Below are 15,208 nucleotides of genomic sequence, written 5' to 3'. Positions count from 1 at the left end.
CACTGTGGGATTTAGTGAAGGTACACAGAACTTTACCATATTGCTGAATCCTTTCAAAATTCATATAGCTCAAGGCTGAAAATGCACACAGCAATTTTCTTTTAGAAATCACAGAGGCAGGCGTGTTTGTCTGTAATGAACACTCCCCTTCTTAAGAAATCCCCCTGGCCATACCTGTTTCTTCACAAGAACAAATTAGTCCAGAGCAGCAAATGATTAGAGTCAAGCCACAGAGGGACCGAGTGCTGATCCTGAAGAGGGAAATAATCCCTACTATAACGCTTTGCTTAGAAGCTTTAAAATTAGACACAAAGCAAATCTGTTTACTTTGTCAATATGGTATAGTGGAAAGTAAGCCTGTTCGAAGCCACGTTCTAGTTACTGGGTGTTAGTCACATGACCTACAAGTTACTAGACCTGTGGCTCCAGGCAAATCACTTGCCGCCCCCCCCCCCCCAGCCTCAGTTCTTGCTTCTTTGCTGGTAGAAGAGGAACCTTTAACTTCAAGGTCATTATAGGGCTAAATGAAATAATGTATTGTAGTTTACAATGGATTAAAACTTATGACATGCTCGATAAATTCTTTTTCTTAGCGGGGTAATGATACATTTTGTAAAATCATTCAGGATAAAACATAAGAGAAGTCCCTTATATCATGAATTGTTTTACGTGGAATTGATGTATACTATGGTAAAATATAACTGCCTTTATTCTGTTGAAGGTGTGTTGGAATATATACAGCCCACAATTCTGTGTCTTATTTCTGACTCTAAACTTGAGTAATAAAGTATCTGTTTCAAACGGCAGTGATTTGATGTCTTAAATAATTTTTTAAACTCCCATGAGAACAATAAAAGTTGCATGTGTAAACTTTAACTTATTCTTCTGATGGGTGGACTTCATTGGGGACTGGGAACAAAGTGAAATATTAACTTTCTACAAACTTCAAAGGGATCATGTGTAAGGAGAGATAAAACCAATGAGGACATTTATAAACTATCATCATAAAACCCAGCCAACATTTCATTATTGAGAAATGAGTAATGCCAATTCTGCAACCTGTTCCTGAAGCATTGAGAACAAGCTAAAATGTAGCCTTGACACTGTCATTTCCATTAATGTCAACAGACATTGTTCGGGAAACAAAATCCTTCCTTTTTCCCACAGTTGATTTGGAACCACACACAAACACACACATTCGTATAGGCTAAGCCTCTAATTCATAAAGACTACAGATGGAATTTTGACCTTTCCCCCTTTAGGGTCAACAGGTTTCCAGCTTCTATCATCTGTTCTACTGATGACCCGGGAAGTCCCACGTCCAACAGAGGGCGCTCTCGGGCCACAGCCAGTGTTGCAGATGGAACCATGCTTCTTTCTATTTTGTTAAAACAGATTTCCTGGAAATATTAGGAGCTGATAAGAATCTAGTTTGTCAGGGTTCCCTAAAACTCTTTAGCAGATTGCCTTAATATTATTTAAGAGCCTTTAATTGTTAAGAGGTCTACAATATACTTCTTTAGAGTCAGGTAGCGGAGGACAGAGGACCGTACCCCAGAAGTGGTTTTGGGGTTATTTCCCACGTCTGCCTGGTGATCTAGACACTACCCACTGCAATGAACACTAGATGTTCCCTTTTTCTGATTTAATATCACCACTTTAAAGAAGGACAGTGTGGATTACTGGATTAAAATAAAAATGAACCTGAATTTGAATACCTGAGCTTTCTCAGTAATGGTGACAGGTAAGGTGAGCTGGGAGTGCACGAGAGAATGGGTGGTGGGGAGCTGATGGTGTGGGCTACGGTTCTTCTAGTGACGAGGACAGAGCAGCCAACTTAATGCAAACATTCCCTTACCCAGCTCAAAGCGGGAATTATTATTATTATTTTTATTTATTTATTTTTATTTTTATTTTTTTTTTTGAGCCAGAGTCTTGCTCTGTTGTCTGGGCTAGAGTGCCGTGGCGTCAGCCTAGCTCACAGCAACCTCAAACTGCTGGGCTCAAGCAATCCTCCTGCCTCAGCCTCCCGAGTAGCTGGGACTACAGGCATGTGCCACCATGCCCGGCTAATTTTTTCTATATATTTTTAGCTGTCCAGATTATTTCTTTCTATTTTTAGTAGAGATGGGATCTCGCTCTTGCTCAGGCTGGTCTCGAACTCCTGACCTCGAGAGATCCTCCTGCTTCAGCCTCCCAGAGTGCTAGGATTACAGGCATGAGCCACCGCGCCTGGCCTATTATTATTTTTAGAGACAGGGTCTCCCTCTGTTGCTCAGGCTAGAGTGCAGTGGCATCGTCATAGCTCACAGCAACCTCTAACTCCTGGGCTCAAGTGATCCTCCTGCCTCAGCCTCCCGAGTAGCTGGGACTACAGGCACGCACCACCACACCAGGCTATTTTTTCTTTATTTTTTTGTAGAGATCGGGGTCTTGCTATGTTACCTGGGCTGGCCTTGAATTCCTGGCCTTGAATTCCTGGCCTCAAGCAATCCTCCTGCCTCAGCCTCCCAAAATGCTGGGATTACTGGCATGAGTCACGGTGCCCAGCCAAACAGAAATTATTGACTAACATAACTGAAACATCTGGGAGAGGGTGGCAGGCTGCAGGGACAATTCTGTTAGAGGCTCAGATCAGGTCCTCGGGACTCAGTTTCTCTCTCTCCATTTCCAGGACCCACCTTCTCTGGGTTCCGTTTTCAGGCTGTGTCGTGGTGGGAGACTTCAGCAACCCAGACTCTGCTTCCTGTTGAATCCAGCCAGGCTGAAAGTGGGTCAAAGATCTGCTTCCCCGACCCACAGTAAAAGTCTGCTGTGTTTCACTGGCTCTGACTTGACCTCATGTCCACCCTTGAACCAACCACCGCAGCCAGGGAAATGTGGGTCCTCAGATCAGCTTTGAATCACAAATCCACTTCTGGGATCAGGGAGCAGATTTGATTCCACCAGAAGCTCCTAAACTGAGGGGGCTCTGGTTGCAATTTCCAGAAGAGGGTGCCTAAGTTCTGGGAGGCAAAAATGACAGCTACACTACAGGGGTGGAGGTGGGGAGACCAATGTGTCCTGGTGAAATAGACACAGAGATGGTGGCAGGAGAGACCCGGGAGAAGTAAGAAAGAGGCTTACACCCTGTATGAAGCCAAAGAAAGAAATAATGGGTTTTGCATTAGCAAAAATAATTGTGTGTCACCCCACCACCACAACCCTCCTTGGTCAATGTCACCTTGAACTCCAGGCCTCTGTTTCTCCTCTGTACAGTGACGAGAAGGAGGCTGGGTTGGTGGCTCTTCATTGGGAGTATATATCAGAGTGAACTGTAAAGCTGTTTGCAAATGACAGAGGCCTGAGGCTCGGCTGTGGTCCCCACATCCCCCATGTGCCAGCCATTGGAAAGAGCTCTGAGGTCATACTCGGGGCAGACGCTCTGTGAGTTGAATCCAGAATAATGTTGGCTCCCCTCTCCCTCTGCGTCCCTGAAGATGAACAGCAGTCCCAGGTGACAGCATCATTTACCTCCCGCAGTCGAAGGTGATAAAAGTGCTGTGATAATTTCTCTCAAACACCTCCCTGGAGATGTACACACATAAACGACTCTAAAAGGTGTGCTTTTCATCCATCAAATGTCTGCCTAGAGCAGCAGTCTTCAAAATGTGGTCCACCAATGTTTTGGGGGACCCCGAGATCTTTTCAAAGAGTCCATGATGTCAAAACTCATTTTATTACTCTAATCGCCTTCTTCAGGTCTGGACGTTGCAACTAACGTTTAAGAAACGACCACTTGTTGAGTTGTGGTCTAGGGTATTTAAAAACAAAATCCACATTTACCTGAAAAGGCCATAAAAACATTCCTCTTTTTTCTGCTTATATATTTGTATGAGGGCACAGCTTTTTCCTATACTTAAAACAAAGCAATATATCATCACAGGTTGGATACAGGAGCAAGTGTGAGAATATAGCTGTCTTGTTTCAAGCTAGACACTAAAGAGATTTACAAAACCGTGAAAACAACGTCAATATTCTCATTATTGTTTTTGTTTGGAAATCAGTGTTACTTTTTGCAAAAATATGGTATTTTGACTAACACAATAGGTGTATTACTATTACGTTTAAAAGAATGAATACACATTTTAAATTTTTCTCAGTTTCACTTTCTAATATAGTAAACATCAAGGAATAACCCACATGAACAAAAGCTCTCTGGGGTCCTCAGTAATTTTAAAGAGTATAAAGGGGCCCTGAGGCCAAGAAGTTGGAGCACCTCTGGACTAGAATCCCAAACCATCAGATCCCTGGGACCATGCTTATATTTAAATGTTCCAGGTTGGCAGAGCTGCACACACGTTTATGCAGAGAATGAGCAAAAACTACGAAACAGACACACCCTGGCTATTGCACAGCCTGAGATTTACTATAAAATCTGAGGGAATGAGGACAATTTGATGGGTTCATGGCTGAAAATTTGTTCTCACTCATTACTCTCACATCTGTTAGGTTTGGTCCCTTGCGTGTCACCAGCCTGTAACTCTGCTGTAAGCCACAAGATGGCACTGTATGAACAGAAAATACATACTCTGATGCTGCGTCTCTAAATTAGCTGTTTCCTAGAGACATTTTGGATGGGAACAAGTAAGGCGTGTTTGGCTCATCGTATCCCAACACACACCGAATGTATTAGGATGACTTTCCTTTTTTGTTCCTGTAAAACACTGACGTGAGATATTGATAAAGAGAGATGCTTTCTGATAAAATATTAACCCAAAGAAACCACCAGCTGGCCCTTGAGAAGGAGACGCTGACTTTTCTTTTGTCCCTTCATTAAATTCTCTTAATCCTACTCCAGTTAATTGTTTCTCATCATTTAAATTTTATCCAGTAATCTGCAAAAAAGAGCTAGGAAAAGCAAAGCAAATCTCTGAACCAGCTCAGGCAACCACAACCACTGGAATTAACGGCCTTAAGAACGTTTTCGTGGAGGACTTTTTGCTTGTATGTAGAGCTAGAGAAAGAATGTCAGAGTCTAATTTAGGACATATAAGAGTCTCAGAAATACAGCAGGCAGGAGAGGAGGAGGGGCAGGTGTCCGTAAAAGAAAACACTCCCCCAAATGTCTGGGCACCTTTGCTTTTCTGTCCCACCTTTCATCTCACTCGGATTCTCAGTAGAATCCACAGTAGAATCACCTGAGGAGCCTTAAAAATGCAGATGCTTGAACTTCATCAGAGGAGACTTTGATTCTACAGGTCCAGAGGGGCCGAACATGGGTATTTTTAAAAATCTCCCAGAGTGATTCTAACCTGCAGTCAGTTTGAGAACCACCGACATAACCAAATCAGCCCTTGCTCAGACTGTGTGATAAACTCCACACTATCAGAGGATTGTGATTTCAAATAATGCTTGGTAAAACCCAGTTTCATGAGCAGGTGCACTCTAAATTCGAATCCATTCTTGCAGCGTTCCATCTCATTCCACTTTATACCTGTGCGTGCGAGGGTAGGAAGATGGGTGGCCACAGTCATCACTGTACCTGTCACTTTTACCAGCTAAGTTATGCTCAGCTTCATTTACCCTTGACTCCCGAGAAAAGACGGTTATGTCAGTTACATATTATTTGTGAGGGACCTCCTGTGGAGGAAATCTATAGCTTCTCCAAACCCTGTAATATGAGGGTGTCTTTTCAGTTCCTTGGTGCTTTCTACATTAACCATTTAGGCTCTTTCTTGCCCGCTGTTCTTCACCGCTGTCCTCTGCTTGGTGAAGGACAGCGGGCAACACCACCTTGGAATCTACTGTCCTTACGGAAGTCACAAAGCCTCCCCACCCTCCAGAACTAAGATCCCGTCCACAGTGGCACAGTTGTGGGTCCATCCAAGAAAAGAGCTGTCTCATCACCTTGCACTAATGCCCATTTTGACTTCTGAACCTGGTTAACTCCATATAGATCATTAAAACAAGGCTCACACAGAGAGAGGGTAGAGTTGCTGCGTGCCCGAGGTTGCGTTCTGTTCTCACCTTACATGAGTTGTTCTCTGTCCTGTTTTTGCCTGTGGTAGGGAGGGCGACCCCTGAGGACTGCAGCTCTTGGCTCCTTTGCTCTTGGCCTTCCCTCTGGGTTTGGCTGGGGGTGGGGGGCATAGGCAGAAGATCAAAGGGTCGGGGAAGAGAAACTGTGGTATTTCCCCGTCCCTCTTGGGATATGCAGCCACAGCTTTACTGTGGAAGCCCCCTCCTGTGTGAGCCCCTCCTGTGGAAGCCCCTCCTGTGTGAGCCCCACTGCAGCTCTCATCAGACTGCAGGAACCCTCCTGCCTTCCCTGGCCCCTTCAGCACCGGGGTGGTGACCACTGCTGCCACCCTGGGAAAGCTCCCTTGTAAGCAGATTCTCTTCAGAACCCCAGCTGAATGTGCCTTCCATGTCCTGCTGGGGCCCTGACTGCAGGGACACCTTCTGGATTAACTGCTATCTAAATTCATTTTCTTACTTCCCAGTGATTCACATAGGAGTCATGTAGGTATAACTTACAAGCCTCAAAGATCTTAACTCTAAGATAACTACTAAGTAGCAGGTTGCTTTAAGGCATCCTTTTCTATCTGAGCCTCTTAGATGTCTTTGAAATACTCTTTATACCCTTGAGCTGGGTGCCTGGGTGTCCTGTTCTGTAAAACAAAAGACCACGAGATATGGTCTCCGGATTCCCCTTCCCCCGCAGGCTCTCACCGCTCAGGAGGCTGCAGTGAGTTGATGGCCAGATGTTAGCCCAGTGCAGGACGGAGCCGGCACAGAGAAAAGAGGGTGGGGGGCACTGATACACCCTCTTGGAGAACTTGAGAAACTGCTCCTTGGGGTGAATTTGGAGAATCCATGACATTTCAACGTTGCCCATCCATTGTTCACTCAACAAGTGTTTACTTTACCCGGCGAGCCCTTGATGTGCTGGGTTTTCAGATTAGGAAGAGGAGGAGCAGCTTGTGTCTCGAATCAATCAACTTCTAGGGGAGAAGAGAGGCAGAGAAACCACAGATTCTCAAACTTAGGTGTGCAGCGGAACCTCCAAGGCTTGTTAAAACATGGATTGGCAGGGGTCACCCCAGAGTTCCTGCTCCAGTGGCTCTGGGGTGGGGCCTGAGAATGTGCATTTCTAATCAGCCCTCCAGGTGGTGATGCTGCTGGTCCCCCAGGGCTACACTGATCTAAACAATTCCCCAGGACACAGCATGCTAACCCACCCTAAAAACTGCATGCAAAGCGCAGGGGTGGTTGTGAGATGGGAGGCTGAGTCCCAGCAGGTTTTACTGAAGACAGAGATGGCTGTTCTGGGCTCGAAAGGCTGCCAGGGATGCTGGTGGGCACCCACCTGGCTCTCCCGCACGCATGGCCTGGAGGTGGGGGGACTGAACAACTCATGGGTACCCTTAGCCAAGAGGGGACAGGAGGTGACGGATGGATCAACATCTCCCCTTCAGTTCCTCTTAGGAGGTGACCCACACCAGGATGTGCATTTGTACTGGCCTCTCTCCTCCTCTGTTCACTCTGCCCGGCCTCTGCTCCCGGGGATGCCTTTGCAAATGAACCATCTGTGCCAAGCCCTTGCCTCGGCTTCTGCTTTCCCACGGGCCTAGCTCAGACAGGCTGCAAATGTCATGCTCAGGAATTTGAGCCCTGTCCCGTAGACAAAGCAAATGTGAGCTTTTCCAATATTACAACACTCTGATGAGCAAAAGTCACCACACACCATTAGGTGCAATCACAGGACTGAGAGAGAACCAGTCTGGATGGGCTCAACCTTCCGAGGGGCTTCTGTTGGTAGCAGGGCTGGATGTGCCTTCCTCAGCCTGCGCACTGCCTCCGGTTCAAGGGCAATGTAGGAAAATGTCGTGTGTTTACTAGGCAAACGTATCTGGACAGGCCAGCGGGATCACACAGTGGAAACAGTGAAATAAACACCGAAAGGTCACCCTGGATATAAAGACAGGTAGCTGGAAAGGAAGAAAGTAATTGTTGCAAAAAGAGAAGAAAAGGTGGGTGGGAGGGGAGAGGTCATTCTCCTCTGAAACAGTTCATCTGCGTAGGAGGACATCCCAGACAGGCTCGAAGACCTTCAGTCCAGGAAAGGGAACTTTCCTTGGTTTACAGGAAGAAAGTAGAAAGCAAAGAGGGCTCCGTGCCTGCCCTAAGAAAGCAAGAGGGGTCTGGGAGTCGGTCTGCAGCAGTCTGAGAAAGGAGGTGTGTGTGGTGGGGGCATGGAAAATGGGTGGAGGGCTGGGGAGGCCCCAGGGAGCACACTGAGGAGTCTGCCGGGGTTGGGGGCAACACTGGGGAGGAAGCAGCAGCCAGTCCCTTGCCGGGGACAGACTCATTGCACTCTATTTGTCGATGTCTGCCCTGTGCCTGCCCTGTGCTCTAATTACCCACTTCCAGCCCCAACCTTTAGTAAAAGTCTGCTAAACACAGATTCTTTGTTCATTCTCTGGGGGGAATGAAAGAAAAAGGTTCTATCAGCATGGGGACGGGGCCCGAGAGAAGAGATGGGAAGAAAGAGCGTGGGTCCAGAGTGTTGGAACTGTTGCTGCTACTGTGTGCATGCGTGTGTGTGTGTGTGTGTGTGTGTGTGTGTGTGTGTGACCAAACACTGAGTACAGGGTTTGCTTTAACATGTGAATTTAAGACACGATGCATTATTTTTTCTTATTCAAATTTCTGAAGACGGTATTGCATTTATTATGGCTCAAAATTCAAAGAGTATGAACTAGTAGCAGGGAAATATCTCTTTCCCACACTTACCCCTCAGACACCTACTTCCCCACCCCACAGGCAACCAAATGATACTAGCTCTTGTATCCTTCCTGGCTTTGTAAGAGAAAAAACCATATGCAAAATCTTTTGTTTCCTTTTAGTTTACATAAACGATACCACACTATATAAACTATATTGCAAGTTGCTTTTTTCATGTAATGATTCCAGGTGATCTGTCTATATTAACCCATATAAGAATCCTCATTCTTTCCCTGAGTTGCATGAGCTTTTACATGGATGCATCGTAATTGATTTAAGCCATCCACACTGATGGGCATTTAGGTTGTTTTCTAATTTTTGCTGCTATAACAAATAGTGAAAAGAAGAAGCTGGTAAGATATAATATATTCTTAAATGTGCTCTTATTATATCAAGGGTACGGATTATTTTTTCCCACTAAAACATAGATGCAATTTAATGTGGCAAGCCAGATTTATTTAATAAAAATGTGCTGTTGAAAACATTGATGTCACATATATTTGATTCAGTAGGGTCTACTTTATAAGAAAATACTAGTTATTATAGCTAGTAATAGCAGTGTATTTTCAAGAACAGATCATGTAAATATTGAGTGACGTTGAACATCACTTGACTTAGGATAGCCAAAACCAAGGGCACTTAAAACACTAAAGCATGGGTCCCCAACCTGTGGTGAGTTGTATAATTATTCCATTATATATTACAATGTAATAGTAATAGAAATAAAGTGCAATAAATGCAATACACTTGAATCATCCCAAAACTGTCCTCCTTCCCCACCCCGCCCACCCACTTTCCTTCCATGGAAAAATTGTCTTCCATGAAAACAGTCTCTGGTGACAAAAAGGCTGGGTACTGCCACACTAAGGGCAACAAGTACAGAATGAGGCTCTGCTGCTTGGTAGATTGAAGAAGGTCTCAACTTAGAATTAGGAAGCCTGGGTTTGATTCCTCATCCTGCTACTGTGAACTTTTCAGTAAAGTGGGAATGGTGATTCATGCCCTATGAAACTGGCAAAGTTGTTCTGAAGATAAAATGGGAAATTATTTCACCTCTGTGAAATTGTTTATGAACTATAGATGCTGAACCAATGTTAAATCCTATTGTTATTGCCATGTCACTTGCAGTGCCATTTTTGAAGGTCAGTAGATAATCAATCTGTGGAATAAATTCTGAAATATATTTCATAAAAGAAATTACACTGGACATGACCATTTTAATTAAATGCACCAAATGGTGGCCCTTATATATCATAATGTTTTAAGATCCAATTAAATAAAGGATCAGCAAGGAAACAAATGGCTAACCACCACCACAACTTTTTTTTTTTGCACCTTCCCCATCTCCCCACCTCATCTACAGTTATTAAAATCAAGTCTACTGCTAACAACCTTGACAGGTGATAAATCCAGAAACTACTCCAGTCTGATGGGGTAGGTAATCTCTTTTTGCCAATTAACACCGTTAATATTCTCAGATTCACAGGTAATATAGTCTCTCTGGATTCATTTGGAAATTATCAATAAAACAAATGGGCAAACAAAACATACTCTGCAAACTGAAATGCTGGGCTGTCTGGATTTGAGAAATATTTGGAAACCTACTCATCTCACTCATTAAAACCTTCAAGACGCGCCATCACTGAAGCAGACAGGTACCCCAGGCTCTTCTCAGCCAAGCCATTCAAGTTCCCGCTGCTTCTTTCTAGCCGCTGCCTCCATGGCAACAGTCCACTGACCTGCCCTTAAGGGAAATAGAATCTCTGGCAAGACTGAGACTTTTAATAATTCCACTTGTCAATACAGGTCAGAGAGAAATGGATGGATTCGTACCAAGTAACTTAACAAAGCTACTAGCGAAATGAGTAGCCCCCAGCAAGTGACCAGACCCGGCGGCCAGAGTGACCCTTAGGAAAACCCAACATCACATCATTAATGTCCAAGAAAATCTGCACCACCAACACCTGTCCATCAAACTGCTCACTGAGTTTGGACTCTTCCTTCAACGTTTTCTTTATTTATTTTTATTTTCCAAAAAGGCAAAAGCATAATGGGTGGTTCATTCAAAGTGATTATTAATTAGATTACTAGCTTCTTCTAAAATTTATTTTTAATAAATAAATACAAAAATATCTACAGGAAAGGGCATATTTTCTTGCACAAGTTTCTTGATGAGGAATATCAGTTTCTATTGACCAAACTTCCCTCTTGGGGTAGGTCATGGATCTAAAAATGTCAGTTCCAATACCCAGAATCTAAACTCTCATCCCTAACACAGAAGAGACTCTCTTTCTCGTCACCTCTCTTCCTTGAAATGTTCTATTGTGCAGCCTGAGTTTGTAACAGATTGCCTTTTTGGTGGCTTTGCTCTCTGATTCAGAAATATAAACACTGCTTCAGAGATTTATTTTATAATTCATCTTCCGATTTGTCATGGCTGGGAAGGTCAGCTTTCGGATTTTCTATTCTAAATTAGTTTTGAACAGGTTTTGCAAACAGACTAAGGGATGGCTTTCGTCTGGACAGGAACAAACTGAAAGTTGGGACCCAAGTCCCCCTTCTCTTTTGTTAAAATGTAAACAATCAGAAACCCCACAGTTTCCCAAATCAATTACTTGCAAGAATAAACAGGTGCTTTGGAGACACTGGAGTTACAAAAAGAAAATGGAAAATTATTTTTTCATGGGCCAGCTGCTCAACTGATGTGATTCCCGGGAAGGTTCTCCTAGGCGCTGAAGCTCAATTAGCAAATCAATTAAGATCATCCCTCTCTCTGCCAACAGGACCACGGTGCCACCTCCGCCCTCCTCCCCATCTCAGGGCTTTCTGGTGAATCCCCATCACCAATGCTGAATCGAATCAGTCAACCTGAGGTTCCCTTGCTTTCTGCTGACTCTGGACAACGGTGGGGGCCTCTCTGGCTTAATTAAGGATTTGTGACTTCCAGAAGGAGCAGCATCTCCGTGCTGGCTGCTTATTGGTAGCTGTCAGTCCTAGCTTGCCCAAGAAGCTGGGCTCGGCACACACGCAGTGAGGGCTGACTGGTGTGGCTGGCTGTCACTTTCTTTCAGTGGAAAACAGATAGGACCAGGCAAAGCAGATGGTCCCTAAAGGGGCACATCCCCCAAATCTGCTAGCACACTGCGGCGGCGCCTTTCAAATAAACAGCAACTTAGTGGAGAGGAAAATCAGATCTCCCTGGCCACATCCTGCCACAACCCGTCCCCCCCAGCCTGTACACTCGCCCACTTAGGAGTTTTCTAATCCTCGGCGAGACATAATAACTTCATCTGGGGCAAAGCACAGCTTGTCTTTCTACGCTTCCCAGCAATAGCCATTATCACCCCTAATGCTCCCAGATCTGTCAGCGAAACCTGTTATCTAGGTCAGACCACCTTCAAGAAACCATGGGCGGCCACCCAGTCCTCAGGGACAAACGTACAAATATCGTGTATTTATTTGGCTAGATGGGTGAAACAAGACATGGAGCCAGTGGCCCCTCTGATGACAATTAAAAACATGTTTCATTGCAATGTTTCATCATAAAACATTAAGAAAGCATTTTTATTTCAGACTCCAAATAAACTCACAAGTGATTATTTATGGGAGTCCTATCTCTGACCGCATCAGTTTGGGCAAATCATTTAACATTTCTGGGCCTTAGTTTGCTCATCTGTAAAATGAGGGGGTTGAACTGGGAGATTTCTAAGGTCCCTTCAGCACTAAAATTCTAGAGTTCTTTGGGTGGGGGTGAGTCTCCCCCCAAATTTTGGCAAATCACATGTATAATTAATCCCCAATTATTCAGCATGGAGGAAAACGCGAGAGACTGTTTACACACACACACACACACACACACACACACACACACACACACACACACGGCTTACCTTCTCCACTGACGTGTGCTCTTCATTTGTCACGTTTGCTTTTCTTGATTCGTTTTTAGACCTGCTCAGCCTCCTGGATACTTTTTCTCTGAGCAGAGTGGCATATCCGATGTGTTCATAGATGGGGTTGGTTGTCATTTTTGAGATGTATTCGGCAGCTTTTGTTTCTATGTACAGCGTTATCAAGCCATCTGTCACCAGATCATGGATCGACTCAAACCTCTTCTCTCCCACAAAGTGTTTTCCATCGTGGAAGAGCCTGTAGTTTAAGGTCTGGTTTCCAAACCTGCTCACGAGAGAACGAGGGATTACAACAGTGTTAGAAATAAGAACAGTGAAGAGCAATAACATTTTTTGACCACTTACTGTATTCCAAGCACAGCGCTAAGCACTTGATATGATTTTTCCCCCATTTAACTATCATCTTGAGACGGATGCAATTATTATTCTTGTTTTATAGTGGAGGCAGCTGATGGTTGAAGAGATGGGGGTAACTGTTGAAGTCACACACTTGGAATGAGGCAGAGGTGGGGCTTAACCCTAGGCAATCACATGGGGTCATTTGATCCTAGAGATCACTAAGGCCCTTGGGTCCTTACCATTCTCATTTGTGAAAGTCAGAGGGTAGCACCTGATTTGCAAGCATCTTACTTATAAATTTCCTGAACAGGAACTAGCCACGCCTCTGCCCCCTCCCCGTGCCTGGCAATTACCTCTGCAAGGGATGCTACCACCCCCGGCCCTGACGTCCCCTTATTACTACATCTTTACCACCTCCAGTAGAGCACCCCGTGCTGCCCACTCCCTAAGTGCAGCAGAAGGGAGGTGATGGGAGGTGTGCTAAGTTCCCCGCTGGAGCCACTGCCAGCCTCCCTGCAATCCCCCCGGAGAGGGTCCCTCCCTTCCACACTGGCTCTCCCCTGTGGTGCTGGGCCTTCATCCCACAGCTCCTGCTGGGAAGATAGGAAAATACTTTGCATATCTGGAGCACTCGATAGCTTTGAAGTACTTCCTCATAATTACATCATTTAAGATATGTGATAGACATATTGCAACTTGCAAAGTGTCTTTGCACAGCTGCAATATCAAGATCGGACATCGAACACACACTTGTGGGCTGGCCTGGAAGTGCTCCCACTGACCCTCTACGGAGAAAAGTCTTCCTAGTTCCAAAGAGTTCACAAATGAACTTTTGGAAGACAACCTGATTCTGAAATTGGATACCTGCTCCAAACCTTGCAGGACTGTGGTGAGGATAAAGTGACATAAAATACTTGACCAAGGTTCACAAAGTGCAGTCTAGGCCCTGCCTTCCCGGTGCTGTGATTTTGGATGTTGTGACTCTGTGGCAAAGGCTCAGGAGAGCCCTGTCCTTGGCCTGCAGCGGCACCACCGCCATCGTGACGGGCTCTCGGGGTCAAGGTGACTCCCGAGAGAACTCCATGAGCAAACTGCGGGTCTCGCCAGGCACGGGCAGGCAAGGTCAGGCGAAGGAGCCTTCAACAAGGGCTGCTGGGAGCGAAGGCAGAGATGCGGCTCCCTGCACTAGCTCGACGGTGCAGGCAGGCGTGGAAGGAACACTGACTCTCCAGGCAATTCTCCAGTTTCCTGTGCGTCCATTGACAGAGCCCCAGTGTCCATGCCTGCTGATAACACCTACGGCTAAGGAAATGTATACACCCCTGATAGAGCTGTCGCTTTGGAAGCAAACTGAAAATATCAAGTAAATAGCAGAGAGAGTGACCGTTTATGGCAGCAAGTTTCTGTTCGGAATGACAAAAAGTTCTGGAAATGGACAGTGGAGATGGTCGTACAACACCGAAAATGTACTTCATGCTGCTGACTTGTACTCTTACGAATTGTAAAAGTGGTAAATTTTGTGTTAGGTGTCTTTTACCACAACTTGGAAAAACAGGGCAAACATCAGTGAAGCCACTTACACAGCAGTGAAAACAATCAATGAAACACAGCTCACCTGAGAGCTAGCGTGTAGCACCCCGGCTGCCGCTGGCTTTCTCGAAGGATGTAGGCCCCCTCCACGCCTCCGAGCAGCTCGTCGGCCTGCTCCCGAGAGATTATCCCGTGAAACCTGAGGGGTGTAAGACCAGTGTTGCTCTGAACAGACCGCATACGAGGCAGGGATGGCAAACAGCTAGGCTTCAAAGGATGGCAGGGTCACCCAGAATCTATAGCTCCCCACCTGGGTGAAGAGGGGGTGACTACTGCACAGCGTGACTAACTTAGGACCACCTCTCAGCATGCCCCGGACAGATAATAAGCATTCAGATAGGCACATAAGGAGGAACACCCGGTCCACCTGGCTTTCTGTTGTGTCTTTGCTCTCTAGCTGAAAATGAAAGTGGAAACAAAAAGCCAGGTGATGGCTCCTTTCTTTAAACCCTAAGAAATCACAAAAGAGCAATTACCAATTTAGTTCTCAGCTCAAACACAGAGAACCATGTATTATCCGGATTGCAAATGAACAGTTATTGATTAGCGACCTGCTTGCTTCGGGTGCAGGGTGTTGTTAATTTTAGAGGCTCATTCTC

General features: G+C 45.3%; 1 protein-coding gene across 2 annotated transcripts in view; it reads right to left on the bottom strand.

Annotated features, from left to right (window-relative positions):
• CHN2 (chimerin 2) overlaps nt 1-15,208 on the bottom strand; it is a 292,015-nt gene that overhangs the window by 94,740 nt on the left and 182,067 nt on the right. For both annotated transcript variants that reach the window (XM_045564214.1, XM_045564215.1), the window contains 2 exons: nt 14,635-14,748; nt 12,660-12,945 (listed from right to left, as the gene is read on the bottom strand). In XM_045564214.1, the coding sequence (XP_045420170.1) occupies nt 12,660-12,945; nt 14,635-14,748 (400 nt within the window). The remainder of the gene's footprint in view (nt 1-12,659; nt 12,946-14,634; nt 14,749-15,208) is intronic.

Source organism: Lemur catta, chromosome 11, assembly GCF_020740605.2.
Source record: "Lemur catta isolate mLemCat1 chromosome 11, mLemCat1.pri, whole genome shotgun sequence".
In the NCBI taxonomy this organism is placed as follows: domain Eukaryota; kingdom Metazoa; phylum Chordata; class Mammalia; order Primates; family Lemuridae; genus Lemur; species Lemur catta.
The sequence above is the reverse complement of the archived record's forward strand: the minus strand, read 5'-3'. Positions and strand labels throughout refer to the sequence as shown.